At 40.5% G+C, this 26,309-nt stretch overlaps 1 protein-coding gene across 1 annotated transcript in view; it reads right to left on the bottom strand.

Moving 5' to 3' along the window:
• LOC136872034 (probable cytochrome P450 12a5, mitochondrial) overlaps positions 1–24,122 on the bottom strand; it is a 60,438-nt gene extending 36,316 nt beyond the window's left edge. Inside the window, exons 1-5 of the mRNA XM_067145857.2 lie at positions 24,046–24,122; positions 18,582–18,770; positions 12,660–12,793; positions 3,833–3,945; positions 3,184–3,300 (exon numbers count right to left, since the gene is read on the bottom strand). Coding sequence (XP_067001958.2) covers positions 3,184–3,300; positions 3,833–3,945; positions 12,660–12,793; positions 18,582–18,759 — 542 coding nt within the window. The 5' untranslated portion in view covers positions 18,760–18,770; positions 24,046–24,122. The remainder of the gene's footprint in view (positions 1–3,183; positions 3,301–3,832; positions 3,946–12,659; positions 12,794–18,581; positions 18,771–24,045) is intronic.
• Between the last annotated feature and the right edge of the window lie 2,187 nt (positions 24,123–26,309).

Genomic DNA, 26,309 nt, shown 5'->3' with positions numbered 1-26,309 from the left:
ATGATTTCAAAGAAATTGGAAATTTATTGAACATCTCCCTTGGTAAGTTATTCCAATCCCTAACTCCCCTTCTTATAAATGGATATTTGCCCCAGTTTGTCCTCTTGAATTCCAACATTATCTTCATATTTTGATCTTTCCTACTTTTATAAACGCTACTCAAACGTATTCGTCTACTAATGTCATTCCACGCCATCTCTCCGCTGACAGCTCCGAACATACAACTTAGTCGAGCAGCTCTTCTTCTTTCTCTCAATTCTTCCCAGCCCAAACTTTGCAATATTTTTGTAACGCTACTCTTTTGTCGGAAATCACCCTTTTCTTTGGATTTTTTCCAGTTCTTGAATCAGGTAATCCTGGTGAGGGGCCCATACACTGGAACCATACTCTAGTTGGGGTCATACCAGAGACTTATATGCCCTCTCCTTTACATCCTTACTACAACCCCTAAACACCCTCATAACCATGTGCAGAGATCGGTACCCTTTATTTACAATCCCATTTATGTGATTACCCCAAAGAAGGTCTTTCCTTATATTAACACCTGGATACTTACAATGATCCCCAAAAGGAATTTTCACCCCATCAGCGCAGTAATTAAAATTGAGAGGACTTTTCGTATTTGTGAAACTCACAACCTGACGTTTAACCCTGTTTATCAACATACCATTGCCTGCTGTCCATCTCACAACATTTTCGAGGTCACGGTGCAGTTGCTCACAATCTTGTAACTTATTTATTACTCTATAGAGAATAACATCATCCGCAAAAAGCCTTACCTCTGATTCCACTCCTTTACTCATATCATTTATATATATGAGGAAACATAAAGGTCCGATAACACTCACTGCCTTGAGGAATTCCCCTCTTAATTATTACAGGGTCAGGTTAATCTTCACCTACTCTAATTCTCTGAGATCTATTGTCTAGAAATATAGCAATCCATTCTGTCACTCTTTTGTCTAGTCCAATCTGCTATATCTTGCTGGAATCCTACAAGTCGAGCTTCAGTAGAATAACCTTTCCTGAAACCGAACTGCCTTCTATCGAATCAGTTATTAATTTCACAAACATGTCTAATATAATCAGAAAGAATGCCATCCCAAAGCTTACATACAATGCATGTCAAACTTACTGGCCTGTAATTTTCAACTTTATGTCTATCACCCTTTATACACAGGGGCTACTATAGCAACTCTCCACTCATCTGGTATAGCTCCTCCGACCAAACAATAATCAAATAAGTACTTAAGATATAGTACTATATCCCAACCCAATGTCTTTAGTATATCCCCGGTTATCTGATCAATTCCAGCCGCTTTTCTAGTTTTCAACTTTTGAATCTTATTGTAAATATCATTATTATCATACGTAAATTTTAATACTTCTTTAGCCTTAGTCTCCCCCTCTGTCTGGACATTATCCTTGTAACCAACAATCTTTACATACTGCTGACTGAATACTTCTGCCTTTTGAAGATCCTCACATACACACTCCCTTTGTTCATTAATTATTCCTGGAATGTTCTTCTTTGAACCTGTTTCTGCCTTAAAATACCTATACATACCCTTCCATTCTTCACTAAAATTTGTATGACTGCCAATTATGCTTGCCATTATGTTATCCTTAGCTGCCTTCTTTGGTAGATTCCATTTTCTAGTAAGTTCCTTCAATTCTCCTTACCTCCACAGCCATTTCTATTTCTTTCCAGTCTGCACCTCCTTCTTAGTCTCTTTATTTCTCTATTATGTTAAGGTGGGTCTTTACCATTCCTTACCACCTTTAGAGGTACAAACCTGTTTTCACATTCCTCAACAATTTCTTTAAACCCATCGCAGAGTCTGTTTACATATTTATTTACCGTTTTCCACCGATCATAGTCACTTTTTAGAAACTGCCTCATGCCTGCTTTATCAGCCATATGGTACTGCCTAATAGTCCTATTTTTAATACCTTCCTTTCTGTCACATCCATTTTTAACTACGACAAAAACAGCTTCATGTTCACTAATACCATCTATTACTTCAGTTTCTCTATAGAGCTCATCTGGTTTCATCAGCACCACATCCAGGATATTTTTCTCTCTGGTTGGTTCCATCACTGTCTGAATCAGCTGTCCTTCCCATATTAACTTATATGCCATTTGTTGGTCATGCTTCCTGTCGTTCTCATTTCCTTCCCAATTGACATTTGGTAAATTTAGATCTCCCGTTACAATCACATTTCCTTCCATGTCGTTCCCTACATAGCTGATTACTTATCAAATAATTCTGAATCCGTGTCAGTGCTACCCTTCCCCGGTCTGTACACTCCAAATATATCAAGCTGCCTATTATCCTTAGAAATGAGCCTTACACCTAGAATTTCATGTGTCTCATCTTTAACTTTTTCGTAGCTTACAAATTCTTCTTTCACCAGAATGAATACTTCCCCTCCGACCATTCCTATCCTATCTCTACGAAACACACTCCAGATCCGTGTGAAAATTTCTGCATCCATTTCATCACTTCTCAGGCATGATTCAAATCTTGTTACAATATCTGGTAAGTATATATCTATTAAATTAATTCTATTACCTTCTTTACAATACTTCTACAGTTCAACACTAACAATTTTATGTCATTCCTACTTGATTTCCAGTTCCCTGTTCCCTTATCACCGCTCCCTAGGCCACCCCATTTTCTTGAATATACCTCCCTATTACCCTTCCAAACAAATTTCCTAACTTATACGTACCACTGCGGTGTAAGTGAGTGCCATCTGAGCGCAGATCTATATCTCCTACCCACCCATTAGAAGTAGCACCAATTCCTTCCTCCCAATTTATTACAAATATTCTTTCCGATGAGGCCTGCTAAGGACCACATGCCAATTACAATTCAGTTCTTCATACTTTGTTGTTTTCTCTTCCGTTTCTTCCAATGTTCTTTCATCCTTTCACTATGCTGTTTCTTTCTGCCCTCGGACCACTTCGCATCAGGTTTCTTGTTCAATCTTCCTTGGAATCCTTCAATTTATAGTAAATGTAAATTAAAATTAGAGACAGGCTTCTATTTTAACGCATTGTGTATTTAATTGTTCACCCTCATCGGAGGACAAACAATTTATTTATTTAATGCATCTTGGTAGTGTACTTGTTACTTTTATGTAAAAAATTGAAGAAAAGGATATTTTCAGCGTTACCTCTGAATGAATTCCTTAGCCACGCTATCTATCGGTCCAACATATAACTTCGTGTTACGTGGTTGCATCATAGCCGGATTAACGCTGCTTCTGAAATCGTGCCACTGTTTACCTTGGCTGCAAAAAAGACGAAAATTCATATTAACACACTGATGAATGAAATTTCACTTAGTGTCCATGAGAGGTGAGGATGATGGCGGCGATAATGATTTGACTAGAGTTATGAAATCTCAATGAATCATGGACATCAACATTATCGCGTGACACAAGCCTCAGAATTGGACTTTAAAGTTCGAAAACCGCACACAAACTGTCCTGGAATAGAATAACGACTGACTTTGTGAGAAGCCAGATACAATAACACTGGTATGCCCTATTCCTTCACGACTCCTTCAAAATAACAATCATCATCATCATCATCATCGTCATCATCATCATCATCATCATCATCAACAACAATAACAACAGAAGCTAATTGTAATTTACAGACCTCGAGAGGTATGTACTAACATGCAGGTTTTCACTAAACCAATAAACTTAATACTATCATCTTGAAAGTGATGTTTTGGTCTATTGCAATATTTGCTTTGAATTACTTTCATTGACATTTCATGCAACCAATAATAAGTACAAATGGTTAACATCTTACGTAGATTTTACTCCTTCCACTCCTTTAAAGAAATCGGCCCGCATTTCATGTCGATACTTTAAAATTGAATCGAACAATACTCTCACGGGCCATTGTCCCTCGTTTCTGAAAACCTGTAACAGGAATATTTGTATTAATACATTGGGAAGAATGAAGTAAATGTCGTGAAAGCCAGCATACTATATGGCATATTATTCGTGAAAAAACCTTTATTTTACACATGTAGCCCATACAAGTAAAATTCAATAGAAATTGATCCTTAATTAGAATTTGATTTTCTTGTTTTCATGTAAATTATGTGAATACTCTTTCCCATGTGATTTTTTATTCCAGTTGTAGATACAGGCATAAATAACGCACAATCGTTTAAATTCCTTCACCTTCAATGTATTCCAGATACGTACAATAAGCTGCAGTTATCTCTCTAAAAGTTTCCCATAAAATTGCACTGGTAAAAGAAAACCGACCCCGCCTAGGGATAGCGTGCCTGCCTCTTTCCCGGAGGACCCGGCTTCGATTCCCGGCCAGGTCAGTGATTTTTACCTGCATCTGAGGGCTGGTTCGAGGTCCACTCAGCCTACGTGATTACAATTGAAGAGCTATCTGACGGTGAGATAGCGGCCCCGGTCTAGAAAGCCAAGAATAACGGGCGAGGGGATCCGTCGTGCTGACCAAACGAGACCTCGTGCTTGGTGGGGGGAGGGAGGGGCTGATCAGCGGTTGCTTGGTAGGCATGGCCCTTCGGGGCTGTTCCACAACGGGATTTGGTTTCGTCTACAAAAACACCTTTTTTCCCTTGCCAATGATTTTTAAACGAATTTATAGAATATGGAAGCTGCTGAATTCATAAATGACGGTAGTTTTTCAAGATTTTCTCTAGTTTTTGAGATATAGGGTGTTGATGTAATAATGCTGTCGACAACTTTTTATTTCTAATTTTAATATTTTGTTTTAATTAAATCTTATTAAGTCTTTACAGTATTGTAAGCATCCATTTATTCCTTACTTCAATATTATTTTGTTCTATTTTATTTTAAGTAACTTGCTTTCTTTTTTCAATTTTCGGATCAGTATGAGTTTTTCACGAAGACGTCTGAATGACCCCAATGCATTTTGCTACATTCGTGGCGAATATTGCCAGGAGAAACATAGAAAAAATATTACAGACTTTGTTAAACAAGCGTATGTGGCGTATTTTGGAACAAAACTCGGAGACCAAGATATGCCTTGGGCTCCGCATGTGGTTTGTAAAACATGTGTAGAATTTCTAGGTCATCGGACGAATGAAGGAAGAAAAATTTTAAAATTTAGTGTGCTATGGTGTAGAGAGAGCCACAATGCATGTTGTTATTGTGTGTTGAATATAAAATGTCTCAATCGGTACATGAAACATAAATATAAATATCCTGATTTGGAATCAGCAAGGCAACGTGTGCCATACAGCGAAGATGCCCGCACACCGAGGTTCACTACCCTTTCTGACCTTCTTATGTTGAAGATACACAGGATTTATAGTGTAGTGCAGGTGTAAGCAGTGGCAGTTAATATTATGAAGGAAGTACGTCTACACAGATACAGTTCTCCGAGAAAGAATTCAGTGGTTTCATTCGAGATCTAAGTCTGTCAAAGCAAGACTGTGAACTTTTAGCTTCCAGACTGAAAGAAAAGAATTGTTTAAAGCCTGAATCTAACATAATTTTTTCGGACAAGAGAGACAGCACTTCTTCCCTATTTTGGTCAATATGGAGAAGTAGTACACTCTAATGACATTCCTAGACTACTGCATACCATCTAGAAGATTGGCGACATTTTATAGACAGTTCCAGCAGAAGCATAACATGCGTTTTACTGCACCATGTGCATCTGTGGTCTATGTTTCGATTTAAAGATGGTGAACTTGTTACTAGGACGGGCAAATTTGATACACTAAATACTCTTGTTTAATCTGCTTGTGGGATAACAGATCAAAAGAAGACCACAGGAGAAAAGTAGTATGGGCTTAAAGGAAAAATATTACTAGGTGCATCAAACATCATAAAAGAACCTTTGCTTGACAGGCAAAACCCCATCTCCTCTCCCTTCTCCATATAACGCTGGAGCTTATAAAAATATTTGTTACAGCCCTAGACAAAGGTGTTGATGGTTTCAAACACATTTTCAGTTTTTTCCTGGATTGGGTATGGAATCTTTAATGGCTCTCAAATGTAACAAATCATCAAGGAACAAAATTTAATAAACTCCACAACGAATACTCAAGCATATGCCTCGATCATCTTTGTCCTGGTTGTTAAGAACTTTCTCGGTAACCATAAAGCTGAAAATTATGAAGAACTGGTACAACGCATGCCTTCAAACTTCAAAAATGTGGGTGCTGCTATGAGCACTGAAGTTCACTTTCTTCATAGTGACATAGACCGGTTTACAGGTACTCCTGGTGCTTTTAGTGAGGAACAAGGGGAGAGGTTCCATCAAGATATAAAGATACCAAGGAAGGTGGCACGCGCATATAATGGATGCCTACTGTTGGAGTCTTCAACATGATTGCTCTGATGATCCACATAGAAGAAAATCAAATAGACGGCGATTTGTTAAGTGTTAATTAGGATGATTTTTCTTTGTACTGCATTGACTGATATTTGGCATTTCATATACGTAGTAAAAACCATTTTTATTAATTTTTGATGTGATTTGTGAATAGCTTACACGTTTGCATATATAGGCCTATCTTTTGCATTGTTCATGAATGTCTGTGACATACTGTATATCTCAAAAACTACAGCCAATCTGGCAAAACTGTTGTCACATTCAGAATCAGTGCAAAAAATTAACCCTAAAATTACTTTCAGACGTGTGGCAACAAAATATGTGTTGACCAGTGTCATGAATATTGTTTCTTGAAGAAATCAAAAACTACGTAGGCAAGTAAATACGTATCAGTAATTTTACTCTATCCGTCTTTATGATCCCTCTACAGCGTTGTGTGCTCACTAGTCACTAGATGGTACTGTTGTCTAAGCCTTTGGTAGGTTTCAGCGTTATCAGATCAGTACAGCTTGCGCTGTTGCGACGTAAAGATGGCCGCGCCACTTTCTGTTTGCACCATGGAAGAACGGTGTTCAGTAATCCGTTTCTGCGATCTGAGGGTGTACCAGGAGCGGAAATTCATAGATGACTTTGAGCACAATACAGAGACAATGTTTTGTCACAGCAAAGTGTTTACCAGTGGATTGAACAGTTCAAAAGGTGTTGCACGAGTGTGAAGGATGGGGAAATATCCGGGCATCCATCCGCAGACGTAACTGATGCCAATATTGAACAAAAGCGTCATAAGATCCTGAATAACAGGCGAGTGATTGTTCTACGGATTTCCCCTCCTGGTAAACCCTCGGACCACAAAAAGTGGATTACGGAATACTGTTCTTCCTTGGTGCAAATAGAGACTGGCGCGGCCAACTCTACGTAGCATCAGAGCCATAGAGCCAACCAAAAACAATTAGAGCAAAATTGCAAGTACTTATTGACTTGCCCTCGTATGAAGGCAAAATGTGTTTTAACCCTTTCAAGTAATGCTTTTTGTTAACTTCTTCAGAAACGTTCCATGAAAATATTGACTGTATTAAAGGCAACTCAAATGAACATAACTAAGAAAAGTGGAAGTGTGAACGTTAAAAATGGAGACATAATCATAATACTAGTCAATCTTCTTCTTAAATGCACATAACAACCGATACGGGAGTCGACCTGGACTCCGACCGCAGTTTCATTGAGGCCGCGGACTTGACTAGTTCGTTCAAACGGCACGCCACTTTAAATCTCTGTAAGTATTTCGGAATTTCCTTTTGATAAATCATGTAGCTATGATCATTACGTACTAAAAAAAGCAGAAAACGGAAATGACCCGTCATAATTGCAAAACATCGAGTTTGATTAGTTTTCCCGTAAAATTGTAATATAAAGTAAGTTTGTTAACAAGTACCGCAACTATGAGCTCACTGAACTAGTTTTAATATACCTCGTTCGATTTTGTTTACCATATTGTCATTCATAACGAAAAACATCATAAGCAGTTGATTGAAATGTTCCACCTCTTCTAGGCTAGTCTACTCTACCTGAAATTCAGTAAGGACAACATATTTTCCCATTGTACGCTAATTACATTCCCTTCTATAGATCTGCGAAATATACCGGGACGCATAAAAGCCAATTCCTCTTAGAACTTTATTCAATTATTTCACGCATAAAGAAAATATAATCCTGCCTGGTGAGCATGATCATTAAGGAATCAACGTGGTTATCCGGTTCTATCCCCTTTGGTCGAAAAACTTTTCACCATCAGAAAGTTGGCCGGCAGGGTAGGAGAGGGGGTGGTAATGTATAAATCAACATAAATAAAGTTGTAGGGTGTCCGCTGTCTGTAATTTCGTTTTCCTTGCCAATTTTTCAGATATTTATCTGTTTCAGATCAACCCAAAACCGTATCAGTGGTTTTTATTTTTCGTGTCTGTTTGTTTGTTGCACCATCACGGCGAAACTGCTGGATAAATCTCGACCAAGCTTCAAATTTAGAGTTTACTTATCCCGGAGAACGTTTCGGATACACATATGACTTAAAAATCTCTGAACAGGCGGTGGGTTTATAGGAAGACCAGCAAATTTTACTTCTGTTTTCTCTTATAACTTACTATTGATGTTTTGTAAAATCCGTGGACTATAAATGAAATGTTCCCTCATTATAAACAACAATTCTCATGAATATAATTTCGCTTTCTCTTAAAATAACGACCAACGGACGTAGCCGTGTTGAAACAGCGCATCCCGTGAGATGTCCGAAGTTAAGCAACATCGGGCGTGGTCAAGATTTGGATGGGTTGTCACGCGCTGTTGGTGGGTGGTAAAGGAATGGAGGAGCGGAAAGGAACTGGCCACCCTACCGTACGTAAACTCCGGCTCAGGCATACCTCTGCGGATGTTAGGACCTGCTGTCGGGCAGAATACTCCCATAACTTACTTTAAAGTAACGGAGAAAATTACTATCTTCTGCGGGACTCATGCGCTGCATTGAGTGCCCGATAGACAGACAACGAACCTACATGTTATCATGGCAACGTCTCTGACAGCTTGCCAGCAGGGGAGTAACATATTGCCACTTTTGTCATCACTCCTGTAAACTCGTGGTTGTTCCTTGGGTAGAAACCAAGGGAGACGTCAATCGGCCATTCTGCGGGATATTGGCGGAATGCCGTTGAAGGTTACAATCGTCCCCGAATAGCAATAAGGGACGTTGTTAACATTTGAACAGTACCGCGGAGTGTAGCCCATTATGTCACACCGTGAGGTGTTTTCTGTCATTTGCTAAAAGTTTTACCGTATTTCTATTATATTTCTGGCCTCTGCCTTGCCTTTTTTTGGATTAAGTGATAACACTATAAGTCGTCATCTTATCTGTTTACCTAAGAATAACTGCGCCGAAAATTCCCGCCTGTTACCGTTTTCTTACATTCGTAACTCACAAACCACAATTTATTGGTGGACATTTTATTTTCCAATACATCCACATGGTATCTACGGTATCTCCCATGCGACTGACATCAGGTCATCAGTTATAATCCTATTTTCTATTAAAAATTCAACATTCTTAACTGCATTACTTTCTTCCTTAATTACTCCGTATGTATCCGAGTGCTAACCGGGACACTCTTTTCTTTGAGGAAATATTCCATGCTCTTCAAATGTATAAGTTTTGGCCAGGGAGAATATCGAAATATAGATGCAAATTTAATGACGGTACAGACCTGAGTTTCGGGATAATTGCTGGCTAAACGGTAAGTCGTATCACAAAACAGATAGCAAAATCGCTGTTCAATTTGGAGAGATCAACATTCGACCTGTGCCATTTTGTCGTATCTCTATCCCTTATATGTTAAATAGAGCTGTATTTATCGATTTCAAGTTAATTTTTGTACTTTAGAAACGAATATATTATAGGCTGGATAGAATCAATACATTCAGAATGCGCATTGACACGTCCAGTGGCCATATGGTAGCCAAATTTTATGATCCAGCTGTTACATGAGTACCAAAAACATAAACAAATGTGTGAAAACTGTACCCGAATTTCAACTTATTCAATAATTCTAACTCTATCTAACCCATAAATACAGGAGATACGAGAAAATGTTATAGGACCAACCATGTAGAACACTAAAAGCAGCGTCCTACAGTGAAATCCGTTTGTCGATATGTCGTACATTTTCAAAGCAGTAACTCTCGAATTAAAGGTCTGTACCTATAAACGTGTCCATGCGTATCTATATAGATAATGTTGTAGGGTGTGGGGTGTCCATAATTTAATTAGTTTTTCCTATTTTTCAAGTATTTTTCCGTTTTAGGTCAACTTCAGACCTTATCAGTGGTTTCTATTTTTCGTGACTCTGTGTTTGTTCATGGCGAAACGGCTGGATAAATCTGGACCAAACTTCACATTCAAAGTATACTCATCCTGGGGAAGGTTGGTCCAATGTCTTATTGTCGTATCTCGATTTTTGATACGTTAGGTAGCGCTGCATTCCTCGATTATAACCAAATATCTCCAACTCGATTGTGACTGACATTAGGAAAAGGGGCCTGTATTTATGATGAAAAGTCTCCACCTCTACTGTGAATAGTGTTAGCCAAGTGAGCGTGCTGTTATAGTAGAAACTCCCGAACTCGATTATGATTGGCAGTAGGAAATGTGGCCTGCTATTATCAACGTAACTTCCCCAATGCCTACCTTTCATCGGAAACAACGTACGGCGTCCTCCCTGTTTTGTTTTTTGGATAGCGCTAAAAATCTTGGAATTTAATATAACCCTAATTTACGGAGAAATCCGTATACATTGTAGAGTTCCGTTGCGAAGCGCGGGTAGGTTTGTTAGTTTACATTTATAATCCGTTCACCCTCCAGGGTTGGATTTTCCCCAAGACTCAGCACTGGTCCTACCTCTACCGCATCAAAGGCAGTGTTTTAGGGCGTGAGATACTTGTTCGGGGACGCGACTGGGGCGGAGGACTAGTACCTAGCTCAGGCGGCCTCTCCTGCTATGCTAACTAGGTGCCTTGTGTGGGGTATGTGAAGATTAACTGAGATGGGGTGGGAGGAGGGAAGGAAGTGGCCATGGCCTTAAGTTAGGTACCATCTAGACGATTCCCCGGAGGAGAATAGGGAAACCACGGAAATCCATCCACTTCGACGATGGCCGAAGTGAGAGTTGATACCCCTCTACTTAGTTGACCTCCTGAGGCTGAGTGGACCCCGCTCGAGGCCTTAGTGCCAGTTTTCAAATTTCATCTCGGAGCCAGGAATCGAACCCGGGCCTTTGGGGGGTGGCAGCTAATCACACTAACCACTACATGACAGAGGCGGACAGGTGGTGATGTACAATTTCTAATCACTCTCCGCAGTCTTCAAACGGAGTGAGGACTTCTGACGCTGTCATTGGTAATTCGTCCGTCGGATGGCGACGTACAGGCTTGAACAGTTCCCTTAGTCATATTCGACAGGATTAGGCTATTTACCGCCAGCGGGTCTCACCCTATCCCTCCCTTTTGTCATATTTCACGTCATCCATTTCCATTCATTAACTCAACTGACGAGGTTGACGTCGCGAAAGTCCCGCGACCGTACAAGCTCTGTTCGAATATTCATCTCACGTCATACACGATCCCGTACATAAACGGGACAATGGTTGGACACTCACACATAAAGAAAATATGATGCTGACAACCCCTCTGTCGTCTAAGAACACACCAGCTTTCTTCCAATTGTAACCCATTACTGATCGCACCGCTTCCCTTAAATGACTATGAATAAGTCGCCTGGTATACTTATTAAAGAAAATCTCGACATTTGTTGCAAACTAGCAAAAAATACACTAGTACCTACTTGAGAATGAAATCTATTGAAAAAAAATGGAAAAATGAAACTACCCAACTTACCACAATGTAAAAATGGAAAAAATAAATGACCCATGGGATAGGAACAAAAACAAGTCGAGGAAAGAAGCAGTGGTGTACTTCAGATTGGAAACTACTTAGCTGCACATCTAGCTAGAATCAAAATATAGCAGACGGAAAAGTGTACCAACCTCAAAATTACTGGATCAGTGATTTACTCGAAACACCTACTTCAGTGCACAGGACTTAACGCAACCAGCATAATCAAGGCAATATATCATCCCTGTACTGGGACGGTCAGAAACAAGATGGAACAAGACTCTGTTCCCTAACACATCTGTACATTATTACTGTTGTTCTGTACATTTCTGTTGTCTACAGATATCAATTTTGAATTGGAGTTACTTCCCAGTAAAACCGTAGGTTACAACAACAATTCAACAACGTTCGTTGCAATCCTTCATGTTTCCTTGCTGTTACCTGACTCCAATATATATTGTGATTTAAATTGGATGAGACAAAGGAAAATGGATATGCCCTTCTTAAACAACTAAGCCAAGGAATTCTGAGTATGATAACTCTACGTGTACAATTGAGGCATGTCCTATGGGAATTCTTAAAATATGTGGATCTAGACCGTTTATGGACGCAGGAAAAATTTATCGAAAATATAATCGTTTAAGAGCAAGCGTGCTCTAGATTAACGATGTTCAAATTTAGATTAACAAAGCTGCTCGGAGATAACACTCTCCAGCTGAATATATTCTATCATTGTGGTGCATCAATTTTATCCTGAAGGACTATAGTACTTTTTGGAAATGATCTATCATATTAAAGACTTGAAGACGCTATTTATAAAGAGTGTCTAATAGGTCATATAGTAAAAACTTACCGTCTCAATGTGCTGTGGATCATACAGGTAAACCGTTTGCTTATCACTCCGTACTCCGGACAACCTGACAATGTTTCCGTAATTCTTATAAAGTGCTTCTGACAGAGTGTAGAAATCGAGGTTTGATAAATTTCCTGAAATAAAAAGTACATGTTATGGTCATTGTGTGTGAATAATTTGAATTTTCTCTCTGTGTCAAACAGTTGAAAAGAGGGTAGATATACGAGAACCTTGAAACATTACGGGAGAAAATTTATCTTACACTAGTAGTTCCCTTTGACATGGAGTTTATTTATCATGGTGGTAGAGAGGTACATTCAGAAAGAAAGGGGTGGACTTGCGAGCGATTATGTGAGTATAGGGAGCTGTAAATCATGCATGGATAATGTTAAATCGTTAGTGTTAAACTGTAGAAGAATTGTGAAACAAAAAAAAAAAAAATACAATTAAGTAGTTAAGCAGGTAAATATATACCAAGTATTGTAATAGGCGTTGAATCGTAGCTGAGAAATGCTGTTATGGATGCAGAAATGTTCTCAAGCTACTGGAGTGTTTATCGTAGAAACAGGCTACTAAGGGTAGGAGGGTGAGTGCTCATGCTGATGAGAGAATAATTTGTAATCTACGGAGCAGTTAAGAACAGAAACGTAAAATGCTACGTAGTTCGACTCATACGTAATGGCAACTATTTTTCTTTTCTCGTAAACAGGAGACAACACGGAAAATCTAAGATATGCATTTGGAAACGTACGGTTTGTACTTGTGAATGATGCCACTAGATGGTATATATAAACAACAGTGTGGGTCTAAGCATGCCCCCAAGTTCAGTCTGTGAGTGAGAGCGTCACAAAATGGAAGTCAACAAACAGAAGCAATGATCGTAGGTTTTTCCACACCCGCCTTATTCGTCTGATCTGAGCCCATGAGTCTATGGTCTAATCCCCAAAGTCAAGAAGCCATTACGTGGACAACGGTTTGCTAACAAAGAGGACATAGTAACAGCATTTCGGAGAGAGGTGTCACACGTTAGCGATGCACATTCAGCGAATGGTATTCAGCGCCTGTCCCACCGCTGGCAACGCACAGTGGAAACCTTGTGTGATTATTTCGAAGGTCTGTAACCCGTGGAGACCTGTCCTTTGTACGTAGTCTTGTGTATTTGCTGTCTCTACCATTATACAACAATGTTTACCAATGGCCTCTGTTCTGTCACTTTCCTACGAGAATCTTCTGAAGTCAGAATTTGTCTCCAGGCACTATCTATCAGTACATGCTCTCTATTTCCAAATGTATACCTTAGATTTTCCGTGTTTTCTTTTGTTCGAGAGAAAAAAAAATAGTTGCTATGACTTATGACTCGACCCTCGTATATATAAGTCTTATCTCTAAATATAAAAGGCAGCTTGATGTTCTTGAAGTGTACAGACGTGGAAAAGTGGGCACTGACGTTAATACGGAATTTTTTGATAAGATTATTAGTTATGTGGGGCATTACACATAAAGGAATGTTGTTTTATCGGTTGATCTCAATTTACCAAAAATTAACTGCGAGGGTAAAGCGAACGACAGGAAACATGACCAAGAAATGGTAAATAAGTTAAACTGGGAAGGACGTTAGTGGACGAATAAGCTTCAGTGACGTTTCTAAAGGTACGAAATATCATAAAATGAAGATAATGTTAGAATTCAAGAGAAAAAATTGGGCCAAATACTACTTTACTTGAAGAGGAATTAAGGATTCGAATAGTCCGACTTATTGGCCGAATGGTCAGCGTTGAGGCTTTCGGTTCAGAGGGTCCCGGGTTCAATTCCCGGTCGGGTCGGGGATTTTAAACGCGTGTGATTAATTCTTCTGGCCCGGGGACTGGGTGTATGTGTTTGTCCCAACACTTTCCTCTTCATATTCACACAACTCACTACACTACCAACCAGCACAGAAAAACGTAATAGTAATTATATCCCTCCATATATGGTCGGCGTCAGGAAGGTCATCCGGCCGTAAAACAGGGCCAAATTCACATATGTGTGACATACTTTGCACCCGCGACCCCACAGATGTGGGAAATGTGGTGGAGAAATAAGAATAATTAAGGATTCGAATAAAGTATCAATGGAGGTGTTTCATAAATTTCCAACTACATTGGAATCAATTAAGAGAAGTCTAGGCGCGCAACTGACAGGTAATCTGCCACCTGGGAGACAGCCATAGCAGACCAACTGCGTTTGAATGTTTGTGACTGACAATAGCAGAATCAGAAAAAGGTTGAGCCAACTAGAGGGAAAGTATTCTGGATGTTGTGCTGGTAAAACCAGATGAACTCTATAGAGAAACTGAAGAGACAGATGGTATAACAGGTCACGAAGCTTTGTTTGTAGGAGTAAAAAGTAAATGCGATGGAAAGAAAGGTTGTAAATGTCTGAATATTTTCCAATATCGTATTGTTGATAAGAAATACATGGCGGATATTTTAAAAGGCAATTGCGATCGGTAGGAAATAGTAAGTAAAAATTTAAACAGCGTATGGGATAGATAACACTCGTTAAGGAGTGTGAAAACAGGTGTACCGTTAAAGGTGGCAAGCAGTGGTAAAGACCACTATAATACAAAGATAAATCAAGAGGAAGGAAATTAAAGTTAGAAAGAAATGGATTTACTGTCGTGGAAAAAATTATAGACACCCGATTTAATACGTTAGTAAGAAGTTTATCCTTTGTCCCATATAGAAACAAGCTACACAAAATTTAGCTTATTTTATTCTGCAATTGCAGGCAAAACACAGTTTCGATTTTAGCCTGACATTATCATGAGCTTCATAACAAGCGGAAATTGTTACGGCTATGATCACCCAGCAATGAGAACATGTGTAACAAAAACCGTTTCCACAAATATCGGACGAAATAAAAACCTAGTACACAGATTAACAACAAGTTACTTCAGGCCATATTAAAGTTTGCTGACGATCAGAGTAATACCTTTAGAGTTATGAATTTTCAAACTGACCGCTGCGTTGGAAATGGAAAAAATACCGGCACTGTTTTGGTTCAAGCTGCGTAAAAATTTTAACTGAGTACGATAGAAATTTCTACTCCATATAATTAAACGTAGAATGATATAAGCTAAATTTTGTGTAGCTTGTTTCTATGTGTGACAAAGGATAAACGTTTTATTAACGATTTAACTCGGGTGTCTATACTTTTTTTACACGACAGTAGGACTGGTTGTGGAAGTAAAGAGAGATTGAAAGAACTTAACATGAAACTGAATTTTTCAAAACAGAAAACTAAGAATTACACGATGGCAAGGATAATTGACTATCATAAGACTTTTAGTGCAAAATGGAAGAATATTTACCGGTACGTTTAGGCAGAAACAGCTTCCAGAAAGCACATTTTTGGGTTCATTGATGACGAGTGTTTACGTGAGAGTTTACAGGAGGCAGAAGTATTCAGTCTGCATTACTTAAAAATAGTTGGATATAAGAAAAATATTCAGATAGAGGAGGTTACAAATTCTGGCGAAGTACTGAAATTTACCGAAGTTAATAAAATTCATTACAAAACGATACAAAAGTTGAAAACAAGAAAAGCATCTGGGGTTGATAAGATTACTTGGGACATACGAAAAGTAATATGTTGTGATATAGTGCCATAACTGAAATATTTACTTGCTTACTGTTTGCAGGAATGAGATAACGTAAATTAATGAAGTGTTACAATTGCAGCTCCAGCGTAAAGAGAAGATTATAAACATAAAACAGGTAAATAAAGGCCAGTCATATTAAAATGTTTTGCATTTAAGCTCCGGAAAATCATTCTTTCTGTTCTTATTAGACACGATTGCAAAATTACTAAGCGTCTTAATAGAAAGCAGTTCGTGTTTAGGAAAGTTTATTTCAACGAGGCTCGATTTATAGGATTCCAGGAAGATATAGCAGATATTTTGTATCTTAAAAATGGACTGTATCACTATTGACCTATCCAAGGCTATTGATAGGGTAGATCATGGAAGACTACTGACGGAAATGAGGGCTATTGGAGTAGACAAATTAGTGATTGATTGGGTGGCTAAATTCGTAGAAAACAGAAGTCAGAGAATTAGAGTAGGTGAAGCATTATTTGATCCTGTATCATTAAGAGCGGAAACTCTTCAATGCAGTATTGTTGTGCCTTTATGGTTCCCTATATATCGGAGTTATGAACCGGAATTATAGTGTAATGAATAAATAATAGGATTGTAAGTAACTATAAAAGAAAAACTTCGGCAAAATTATGAGATGGACAGCAGCAACGGTATGATGGTAGAATGGTCGAGAAATAAGGAAGAAGTCCTTTCAGATAGGTTCGATTCCCGGCCGAGTCAGGGATTTTAATCGCGTGTGATTAATTTTCCTGATTCATGGACTGGGTATTTGTGTTTGTTCCAATACTCTCCTCTTCATATTTAGACAATACACCACACGACCAACCACCACAGAACTCTCAATAGCAATTACATCCCTCCATATATGGTTGAGTTAGGAAGGACATCCGGCCGTAAAACAGGGCCAATCCGTTTGTTCGTATCCGAGACTTCTAAGGGGTGGGAAAAGCGGTAAACAAAAAGGTAAAGGAAAAGTACTAGTAGAGTCTCAGCCTCGGAATCCCAAAATTTAGGGCTCCAACCTGGGAGATAGTTGGTTCGAACCCCACTGTCGGCAGCCCTGAAGATGGTTTTCCGTGGTTTGCCATTTTAACACTAGAAAAATGCTGGGTCTGTACCTTAATTATGGCCACGGACGCTTCCTTCCCACATTTCCTATCCCATCGTCGCCCTAAGACCTATCTGTGTCTGTGCGACGTAAAGGCAATTGTAAAAGAAATAAAAATCCGACTAGGTCTGTCGAGTTTGAAACCGGTACCCTCTGAACCGAAGGCCTAAACGCTGACCATTCAGCCAATGAGTCGGACAAGGAAGACATATCTAAATGATCAAAATGCAGATCAGTGATCAAAAACTTCAAAAGTTTTTACCATGAGCAAAATCAGAACAGCGACTGGAAAGGAGAGAAAAGATTGGCGGCCAGGAAAAGAATTCAACGCTTTAGGGCTGCACCAAAAGGCTTCCAGAAATGCCTTATAGTTACTTGATATGGTCTCCATTGACCCTAAACGAGAAAATATTCATAAAAATAATAACACTTAATACGTCTTACTAACTACTATTACGGTTTTCGGAGACGCCGATATACCGTAATTTTTCCCCGAGGTGTTTTATAACGTGCCAGTGAATCTACCTAGAAGAGGCTACCGTATTTGAACACCATCGAATGCCACCGGGCACACTCGGGATCGAACCCGCCAATTTGACCTCAGTAGGCCAGTGGGTCGACCGCCTGAGCTACGCAGTCCCGCAGCGCTATGATATGTTATGGATTAGCTCCAACAAAACGGTAGTGTTCAGAAAATGTTACGAATTTTTATGCAGGGTATACTAAGGAGACGAGCTGCTCGACTTCGCGGTATATTCCGAGCTATCAGTGGAGTGAGAAGACATTAGTAGATGAGTAAGCTTGAATGGAGATTTTAATGATAGGAGAAAACATAATGCGAAGATAAAATTGGAGATTCAAGAGTACAAATTAAGGCAAATATTCATTTGTCTTAAGAGGAATTAGGAATTAAAATAATTTATCGAGGAAAATGTTCGGTAAATTTCCATTTTCTTTGAAGTCACTTAAGAAAAGGCTCAAAAAACAATAATTGACAGGATATGTTCCACCAGGGCCGAAAGTGGTAATCAGTGATTGATTGATTGATTGATTGATTGATTGATTGATTGATTGATTGATTGATTGATTGATTGATTGATTGATTGATTGATTGATTGATTGATTGATTGATTGATTGATTGATTGATTGATTGATTGACGTGAAACTACTCACCAATTCCTGGGAGGAATGTGGGATCGTTTTCCGATGGCTTGGGTCCTGGTATCTCCTCGAAGGGCCTCACATCCTTAAGATCATGTTGCACTGCTGATGCACTGGTACATCTGTTAAGGAGCAACACACGAGTTTCTGGATGTAGGCTGAAAATTCTCAAGATGCCTTGGCGTATCATTTTAGCTGAAACTGTCAAAATGATTGATGTTCAGTTTCTAATATTTTCAACTACTCTATTAAAAATAAGAAAATGTATTTTTCTTTTATTTCCTAATGGTTTAATGTCATGCCGACAAAGACAGGGAGTTTGGTGACAATGGGATAATAATAATAATAATAATAATAATAATAATAATAATAATAATAATAATAATAATAATAATAATAATAATAATAATCTATGGCCTTAGCTACTGTGCGCAGGCGTGTTAATTTGACGTCCCTGGCTGCCTGTTCATCAATCTCGACTCTTTGTTTTACTGTAGGCCTACTAGATGGCAGAGTGAACCGAATCTGTTTTGGGAGTCCATGGCTAAGTTTTAATTAATTTAGTTCGGTGAACATCAATTGCCATCAAAGATCTTTACGTGCCGATATCGTATAACATGCAGTTTCGGAAAGATATTTTTCCACCCTCCAGAAATCCGACTACCTCTACCAGGCTCGAGCCCCCTCTCTTGGGATCCGGAGGCAGATACTCCACCACTGCTCCACAGGGGGAGCTAGTGACAATGCGACAGGAAATGGCTAGGACTGGGAAGGAAGCAATCATGACCTTTATTATCTAACAGGTGGGAAAATTGAAAACCACTGTGCTCATGATTGTTTGATTTGAACTTATAATCTCTGGAATCACAAAGTGAACACCAAATGCTGCTCTAAGGTAAATTAGGTCATTGATCTCTCGAAATTTACACTCTTGTGCGAATGACAGGAAAGGGAAGTTGAACAGTGATAAGAAATATCCTTCTGTTCTACTTCCAAATCTGACACTGAAATGAAATGAAATGAAATGAAATGGCGTATGGCTTTCAGTGCCGGGATGTGTCCGAGGACTTCGGCTCGCCAGGTGCAGGTGTTTTGATTCGACGCCCGTAGGCAACCTGCGCGTCGTGATGAGGATGAAATGATGATGAAGACGACACATACACCCAGTCTCTGTGCCAGGGGAATTAACCAATTACTGTTAAAATTCCCGCCCCTGCCGGGAATCGAACCCGGGACCCATGTGACCAAATGCCAGCACGCCAACCATTTAGCCATGGAGCCAGAAAAATCTGACACTGAAGTCGCCCATTACCAATGCCCCATCCTTGCTCTTGACTCTTGACATCCTCACCTGCAGCCTCAAATGGTGACAGTTCTAGTCCTGATTTCTCCAAACGCAAAATTTACACACCTCATTCGTTCTTTTACGTGCCTAATGGAATTGTATTCCTGATGGACAGTCTTACAGTCTTACCCCGCAGCCTACCCTTCCCTTTTATCACCTGAAAAATACACTCCAAGTATTCATATATATGCTGTATTTCTAAGGATGTAACGACTCGGTGGTGTAGGGCTAGCGTGCCTGCCTCTTACTCGGAGGCTCCGGTTTCGATTCCCGATCATGTCAGCGATTTTTACCTGGATCTGAGGGCCGCTTCGAGGTCCACTCTGCCTACGTGATTTAAATTGAGCAGCTACCTGACGGCCCCGGTCTAGAAAGCCAAGAAATAACGGCCGAGAGGATTCGTCGTGCTGATCAAACGACACCTTGTAATCTGCAGGTACTCTTTGTTCAAAATGCCACACATAGTGAGATTTTATATTGAAGACAGCTGTATTGTTATAAGTTGTGCATCAATGTAAGTGACTTTAAACATTCCTACTAAAAAGCGGGTTGGCCGTGCGTTTAGGGACGCGTAGATGTTAGCTTTTATTCGAGAAATAGTGGGTTCGAGTCCCACTGTCGGCATCCCTGAGGATGGTTTTACTTGGTTTCCCATTTTTACACCAGGCAATTGCTGGGACTGTACCTTCATTAAGGCCACGACCGCTTTCTTCTCATTCCTAGCTCTTTCCTGTCCTATTGCCGCCATAAGGTCTGTTTGCGTCTGTGCGACACAAATTTTCGGATGAACCGCAGTTCTGAAACATATTTATGTCAACATGTATTTTATCTCTATTACTCTGAAAATGTTGACTACTCTTATATATATTTTTATGAACGTCCATGTATACTACTTGCTGTATCTCATTTAGTCATGTTATGATTGTCACAAATTGTCAGTAAAGCACGGTTTACATCATAATTGGAAAAACGTTGTAAGAATTTGCTTGAAATTTGACATGATAGTATGTTTTATTAGCAGGGCTTCCATGGCTCAGGCGGCAGCGCGCCGGCATATCACCTTTGGGTTCCATGGTTCAAATCCCGGTCACTCCATATGAGATTTGTGATGGAAAAAGCGAAGGCGGGACCAGTTTTTCTCCGGGTACTCCGGTTTTTGTCCTGCCATGTTTCATTCCAGCAACACACTCCTATATCGATTCATAACATTTGTCAGTCATTAATCGTTGCCCCAAGAGAGTGCGACAGGCTTCGGCAGCCGGCACAATTATATCCTTGCCGCTGTATAGAGACTTCATTCATTCCTGACCCGGTCGAATGAATGGAAATAGGCTATGGATTTTCATTTCGTTTTTCAGTGTGTTTTATTAACATCAACAATATCCTCTAGGCTCTTTTCTTTGTCACAAGTTATTTTTAAAAATAACTAGATTTGTAAAGTTAGGAACATAGAAATGAAAGGTTACGTATTTTTGGAACTACGTTTTCTAAAGGAATATATTAGATAATCCAGATTATGTTTTTGTTATAATTACTTGAATAATCTCAACTTAAGTATAATAAGTTAAATTGTATTAATGGAAATTAAGAAAATGGAAATTGCAACACCTTGAAGGCATTGGTCGTTTGTGTTGATTTTCAAGATATGGAGCGATGCCATGTAGGTTTGTAAACGATCAAATTTTCAGACCCATTGAATTGTTGCTATAGGTCTCACCACGTGATTGGTCGCGGAGGAATCAACTCCAGTATACGGACTCTGGTGTAGGGTAGTTGACTTGCAGTCTGTGCAGTGAAGTGTTCCCCGTCAAACGTGCCTCGACGACAGAGAAGAGCACGCTATCAACAACTGTCGCCGTTTGGGAGGGCTCGGATAATTGGGCTGTGTGAGGCTGGATTATCCCTAAGGACTATCGCTGCACGTGTTGGCCGACAGGCACATACGGTACAACGTGTATGGCAGCAGTGGTCAAATGGAGGTACCCACACTCGTAGACCTGGCACAGGCCCAGCGTGATAGACAACTGTGAGAGAGGATCGCCGCATCATTCGGATGGCCCGGATGGAACCTTATACAACAGCAGCGCAAATTCGAGCAGCTGTGGCACCCCACGTTACACAACATTCTCTCCAGTGGTATCCCCCGACCCAAAGTCTGAATCTCCAGGACACTGCCCTTGAGGCGGTAGTGGTGGGATCCCTCGGTCTGTCCGAGGGAAGAACTGACCCTGGAGGATAAACAGATTTAGAAAAAGAAGAAGGATTATCTCCCGCTTTGTGATACTGTGCAGATTTAGACGACATAAGTATTGATTGAATGATCAGTACACACTAAAATCCACTACGCCTTCATCCAATTTATGTCACTACTGTTAACTAAGCATGGAACGTAAAACAATCACAAAGTGGTTCACTAATTCCATTTAGAATTCTCTCCAGCCCGCATGGTGGACATGGTCGTTAAGGCGTTGAATTCTGCATGGTCTGACACCATGATTAGCCGGTTCGAGTCCCGTTGTTCGAAAAAATGTTCGCCATCGGTATTCTGGCCCACAGGGTAGGAGAGGAGGTTGTATACAATTTCTAATCACTAGATTGCGTGCCAAAGGCCTGGATTCAATTCCAAACTTCACCGCAGTGTTCGTATGGAGTAAAATGAAATGGCGTATGGCTTTTAGTGCCGAGAGTATCCGAGGACAAGTTCGGCTTGCCAGGTGCAGGTCCTTATATTTGACTCCCGTAGGCGACCTGCTCGTCGTGATGAAGAAATTATGATGAAGACGCCACATACACCCAGCTCCCGTGCCAGCGAAATTTACCAATTAAGGTTGAAATCCCCGACCCTGCCGGGAATCGAAACCGGGACCCTCTGACGAAAGGATAACAGGCTAACCATTTAGCCATAGAGCCGGTGAGGGCATATGAGGTTGTTGGTGGCGATTCGTCCGTCCGATGGGGACGTTAAGCTTTGAGCAGGCCCCTTGGTGTTATACGACAGGAGTAGGCTACGTGCTGACACCGGTATTATTATCATTATTATTATTATTATTATTATTATTATTATTATTATTATTATTATTATTATTATTATTATTATTATCGTCATACCACATCCGGTGGTGCTGATTATGGTTTGAGAGGAAGTACAACTTGGCAACAATACTCTATGTAACACTAATCAGAGAGAAAACATGGAATGGTTCCGGCATTTCAAAAAATGACGGTACCGGCTAATGAAAGACAAGGGCCACGAAAGGTGCGGAAATGAAATACACCCTAGGCCTCGAGTGGGGTAACACCGTCATGGTCGGAAAAGAACAAGCGTTGACCAAGGGAGCTCCGATAGAATAGATTAAAATGAGGAGCCTGGCACAAGTAAGTGGAGTCAATGCCTGGACTCAGATATTAGGGCCGCGTGGTCGCCAATCCACGCTCCAAAGTTAGAGCACCTGGGGCCCCTTTTAGTCGCCTCTTACGACAGGTAGGGGTACCTTGAGTGTTATTCTACCAGTCCTATCACACGGGGTTCAATACAACATCCAGACGCGCAGGTCTCTTATGGACATCAAACAGAAAGACGTGCACCAGGTGAGCCGAACTTGTTCTCGGACATCCCGGCCCTAGAATCCGTACGATAAATAACTTCTTACTTGGCTCTCAAATTCGTGGTCTTCTCCACATTCTGTTAGAGTTATAAACGCTGATGATCATGCTAAAATATCCAAATACAACACGAAGTTTCATAGACTACAAAAATTTTAACTGAAATGGCCGTTAAAAATCAGGTCACCGGGCCACTTGGCCGTGAGGTTAGGGGCGCGCAGCCGTGAGCTTGCATCCGGGAGACAGTGGTTTCGAAACCCACTGTCCGCAGCCCTGCAGATGGTTTTCCGTGGTTTCCCATTCTTACACCAGGCTGTGCCTTAATTAAGGCCACGGACGCTTCCTTCCCACTCCTAGCCCTTCCCTATACCATCGTCGCCATAAGACCTAGCTATGTCGGTGCGACGTAAAGCAACTAGCAAAAAAAATAGGTCATCAGCATATCAAAAGAACTACCGTCGAACTGAATCTGACAAACCGTACTACATCATAAATCCGACAGAACCAATTTGAACATTACTGCCTTACCTCAAACTCTTATTTAGTTCAGAACTTCGATCTTCCTGGCTCAGAGCACGACCTACGACAACCAGTGGCTGATGTTGAAATCTGACTGTGGCTACTTCCTAATACAAAAGAGTGGATCCCTCTTTATCTGCAAAGCGGATTACGTCATCAGTTGATGCTTGCTGTACTTGAGATTGGTGACTTGGCAAAATCGCAACCTGCTCCGAGGCAAAGACCACGCGAGGGCCAACAAAATTACCTATGAAAGATGATTCGTTTCTGAGAAACGCCGTTCGCCTTGGACGGCTGACCTTGGCTAGCCCGCACTACAAAAGACATTGTTCTGTAAAAACACAAGAGGAAACGTGTTTGATAACCTTATATGTTTCTTTGGCACCGGGCGATTTGGTCGTATGGTTAGGGCCTGCAACTGTGAGCTTGCATCCGAGAGATAGTGGGTTCGAACCCCACTGTTGGCTGCCCTGAAGATGGTTTTCCGTGGTTTCCTATTTTAGCACCAGGCAAATGCTGGGGCTGTACCTTAATTAAGGCCACGGCCGCTTCCTTCCCGTTCCTACGCCTATCACATCGTCGCAATAAGACCTACGTGTATCGCTGCGGCATAAAGCGAAATTGTACATTTCTTTGTTAATACCCCACTGCTATGCCTTTGCGGCCAGGACCTAGTGTTTACAGTGCAATGTGCCTTCTGATAAGGGCTAAAGCAATTTTGTTACTTTCATTGAACTGTCTCTCTCTTATCCTTGGCTTTGACTATATGAAAGCGACTGAGGTATGAGAAAGCTAGAAATGCCATTCCTTCTGCAGCCAGTCCCTGCTATGAACGGTGTAGAAATGTTGCTCATAGGGTCAGTTGGTGCATGCATTTCAGTGGACTTGGTAGACTGATATGCAATAGCAACTTCTGGCTCGGTGAGGAAAGGAACGTTAAAGTACCTCACTCTCATTTCCCTAGTACGCCTCTTCAGAGATGCCTACGTCATGTATGACTGCTGATGGTGGAGCTGTTGAGGATCCAACCAGCCTTAGGGCTGAAGACTGAACATACATACATATCCCAATGCTCAAAACAAACCATTCTAATGTAAGTAGGCCTATATCATATACATAGGTCAGCAGGATAGGACAGTTATGGTAAAAGCAGTCATAGGTAATTTGATAGGCAGCTCTCCTGAAACCTACATTATACAGTGAATGGTGGGAAAGGAAGAATCAAAGGATTGTAGAGTGTAATCATTCCAAATTAAATTAGTAAACTGACAATGCATATGAGGGAAAAGTTAGTTTCATGTTGGTTTTACTTATGATTTAGTCTCTTAGAAGTGAGCATCCACGGTGTATAGAGTTATTTAGCTATTCTTCCGGGTTGAACCGTGTTGTAGTCTTCTGTATATTTCGTGCAGTTTGCCGACGTTTCGAATACATTGCAGTATTCTTTGACAAGGTGACTGAAATAACCCGACACGATCCGAGATAATCAGTCTCCCACGCTCCGAGCCTTTGCCTTCCATGATACACTTCTCCAGATTTCCACTATCGCGTCTTACAATATGTCCAAAGGATAGGACGATTCACCTTATGACGCGAGAGGAGAGACGTTCGGAGACATTCAGTTCTTGAATAATAGATGCATTAGATCTTCTTTCTGTCCAAGGTACACGGAGCATCCTTCTCCACTACGTCTGAAAGGCGTCGATACGGTACTTATCTCTTGCCTTGAGGGTCCAGTTCTCGGAACCGTAAAGGAAGACAGAGAACACAAGAGAATCAACTATTCTAACCTTTGTACTGTATGTTATTGCTCTGCTCTGCCATATTTTTGTGAGTTTGCTCATATCAACGCGCCCTAAGATGGTACATCCCCTATTCTCTTTGTCGGAACTTCCGGTATCGCAGATGGTCGACTCAAGGTATATAAAGTTCCCTTGACCGACCTCTCTGCTGGATCTGTGCCGCTCTGCCTATTACCATTAGTTTGGACTTGCTTAGGTTGATATCTAGTCCATATTCTAAACTTGCATCTTTTACCCTTGCTGGTTGTTCTGAAAGTTCTTTTTCGCTGCTGGCAAGCAGAATGTTGTCATCAGCAAAGCGCAGGTTACTGATTTTTCGTCCACCAATTGATCTGAAACCAGTCCAGGCATTGAGCGCTTTCTTCATCACATATCTCGCATAGATCCTATGTAGAATAGGTGAATAGGACACCCTGCGAGATACTTAAAAAATTCTGAAATGTTCGCATCTACCTTGTTTCCATACAGACG

The sequence above is a fragment of the Anabrus simplex genome, chromosome 4, assembly GCF_040414725.1.
Source record: "Anabrus simplex isolate iqAnaSimp1 chromosome 4, ASM4041472v1, whole genome shotgun sequence".
Classification (NCBI taxonomy): domain Eukaryota; kingdom Metazoa; phylum Arthropoda; class Insecta; order Orthoptera; family Tettigoniidae; genus Anabrus; species Anabrus simplex.
The sequence above is the reverse complement of the archived record's forward strand: the minus strand, read 5'-3'. Positions and strand labels throughout refer to the sequence as shown.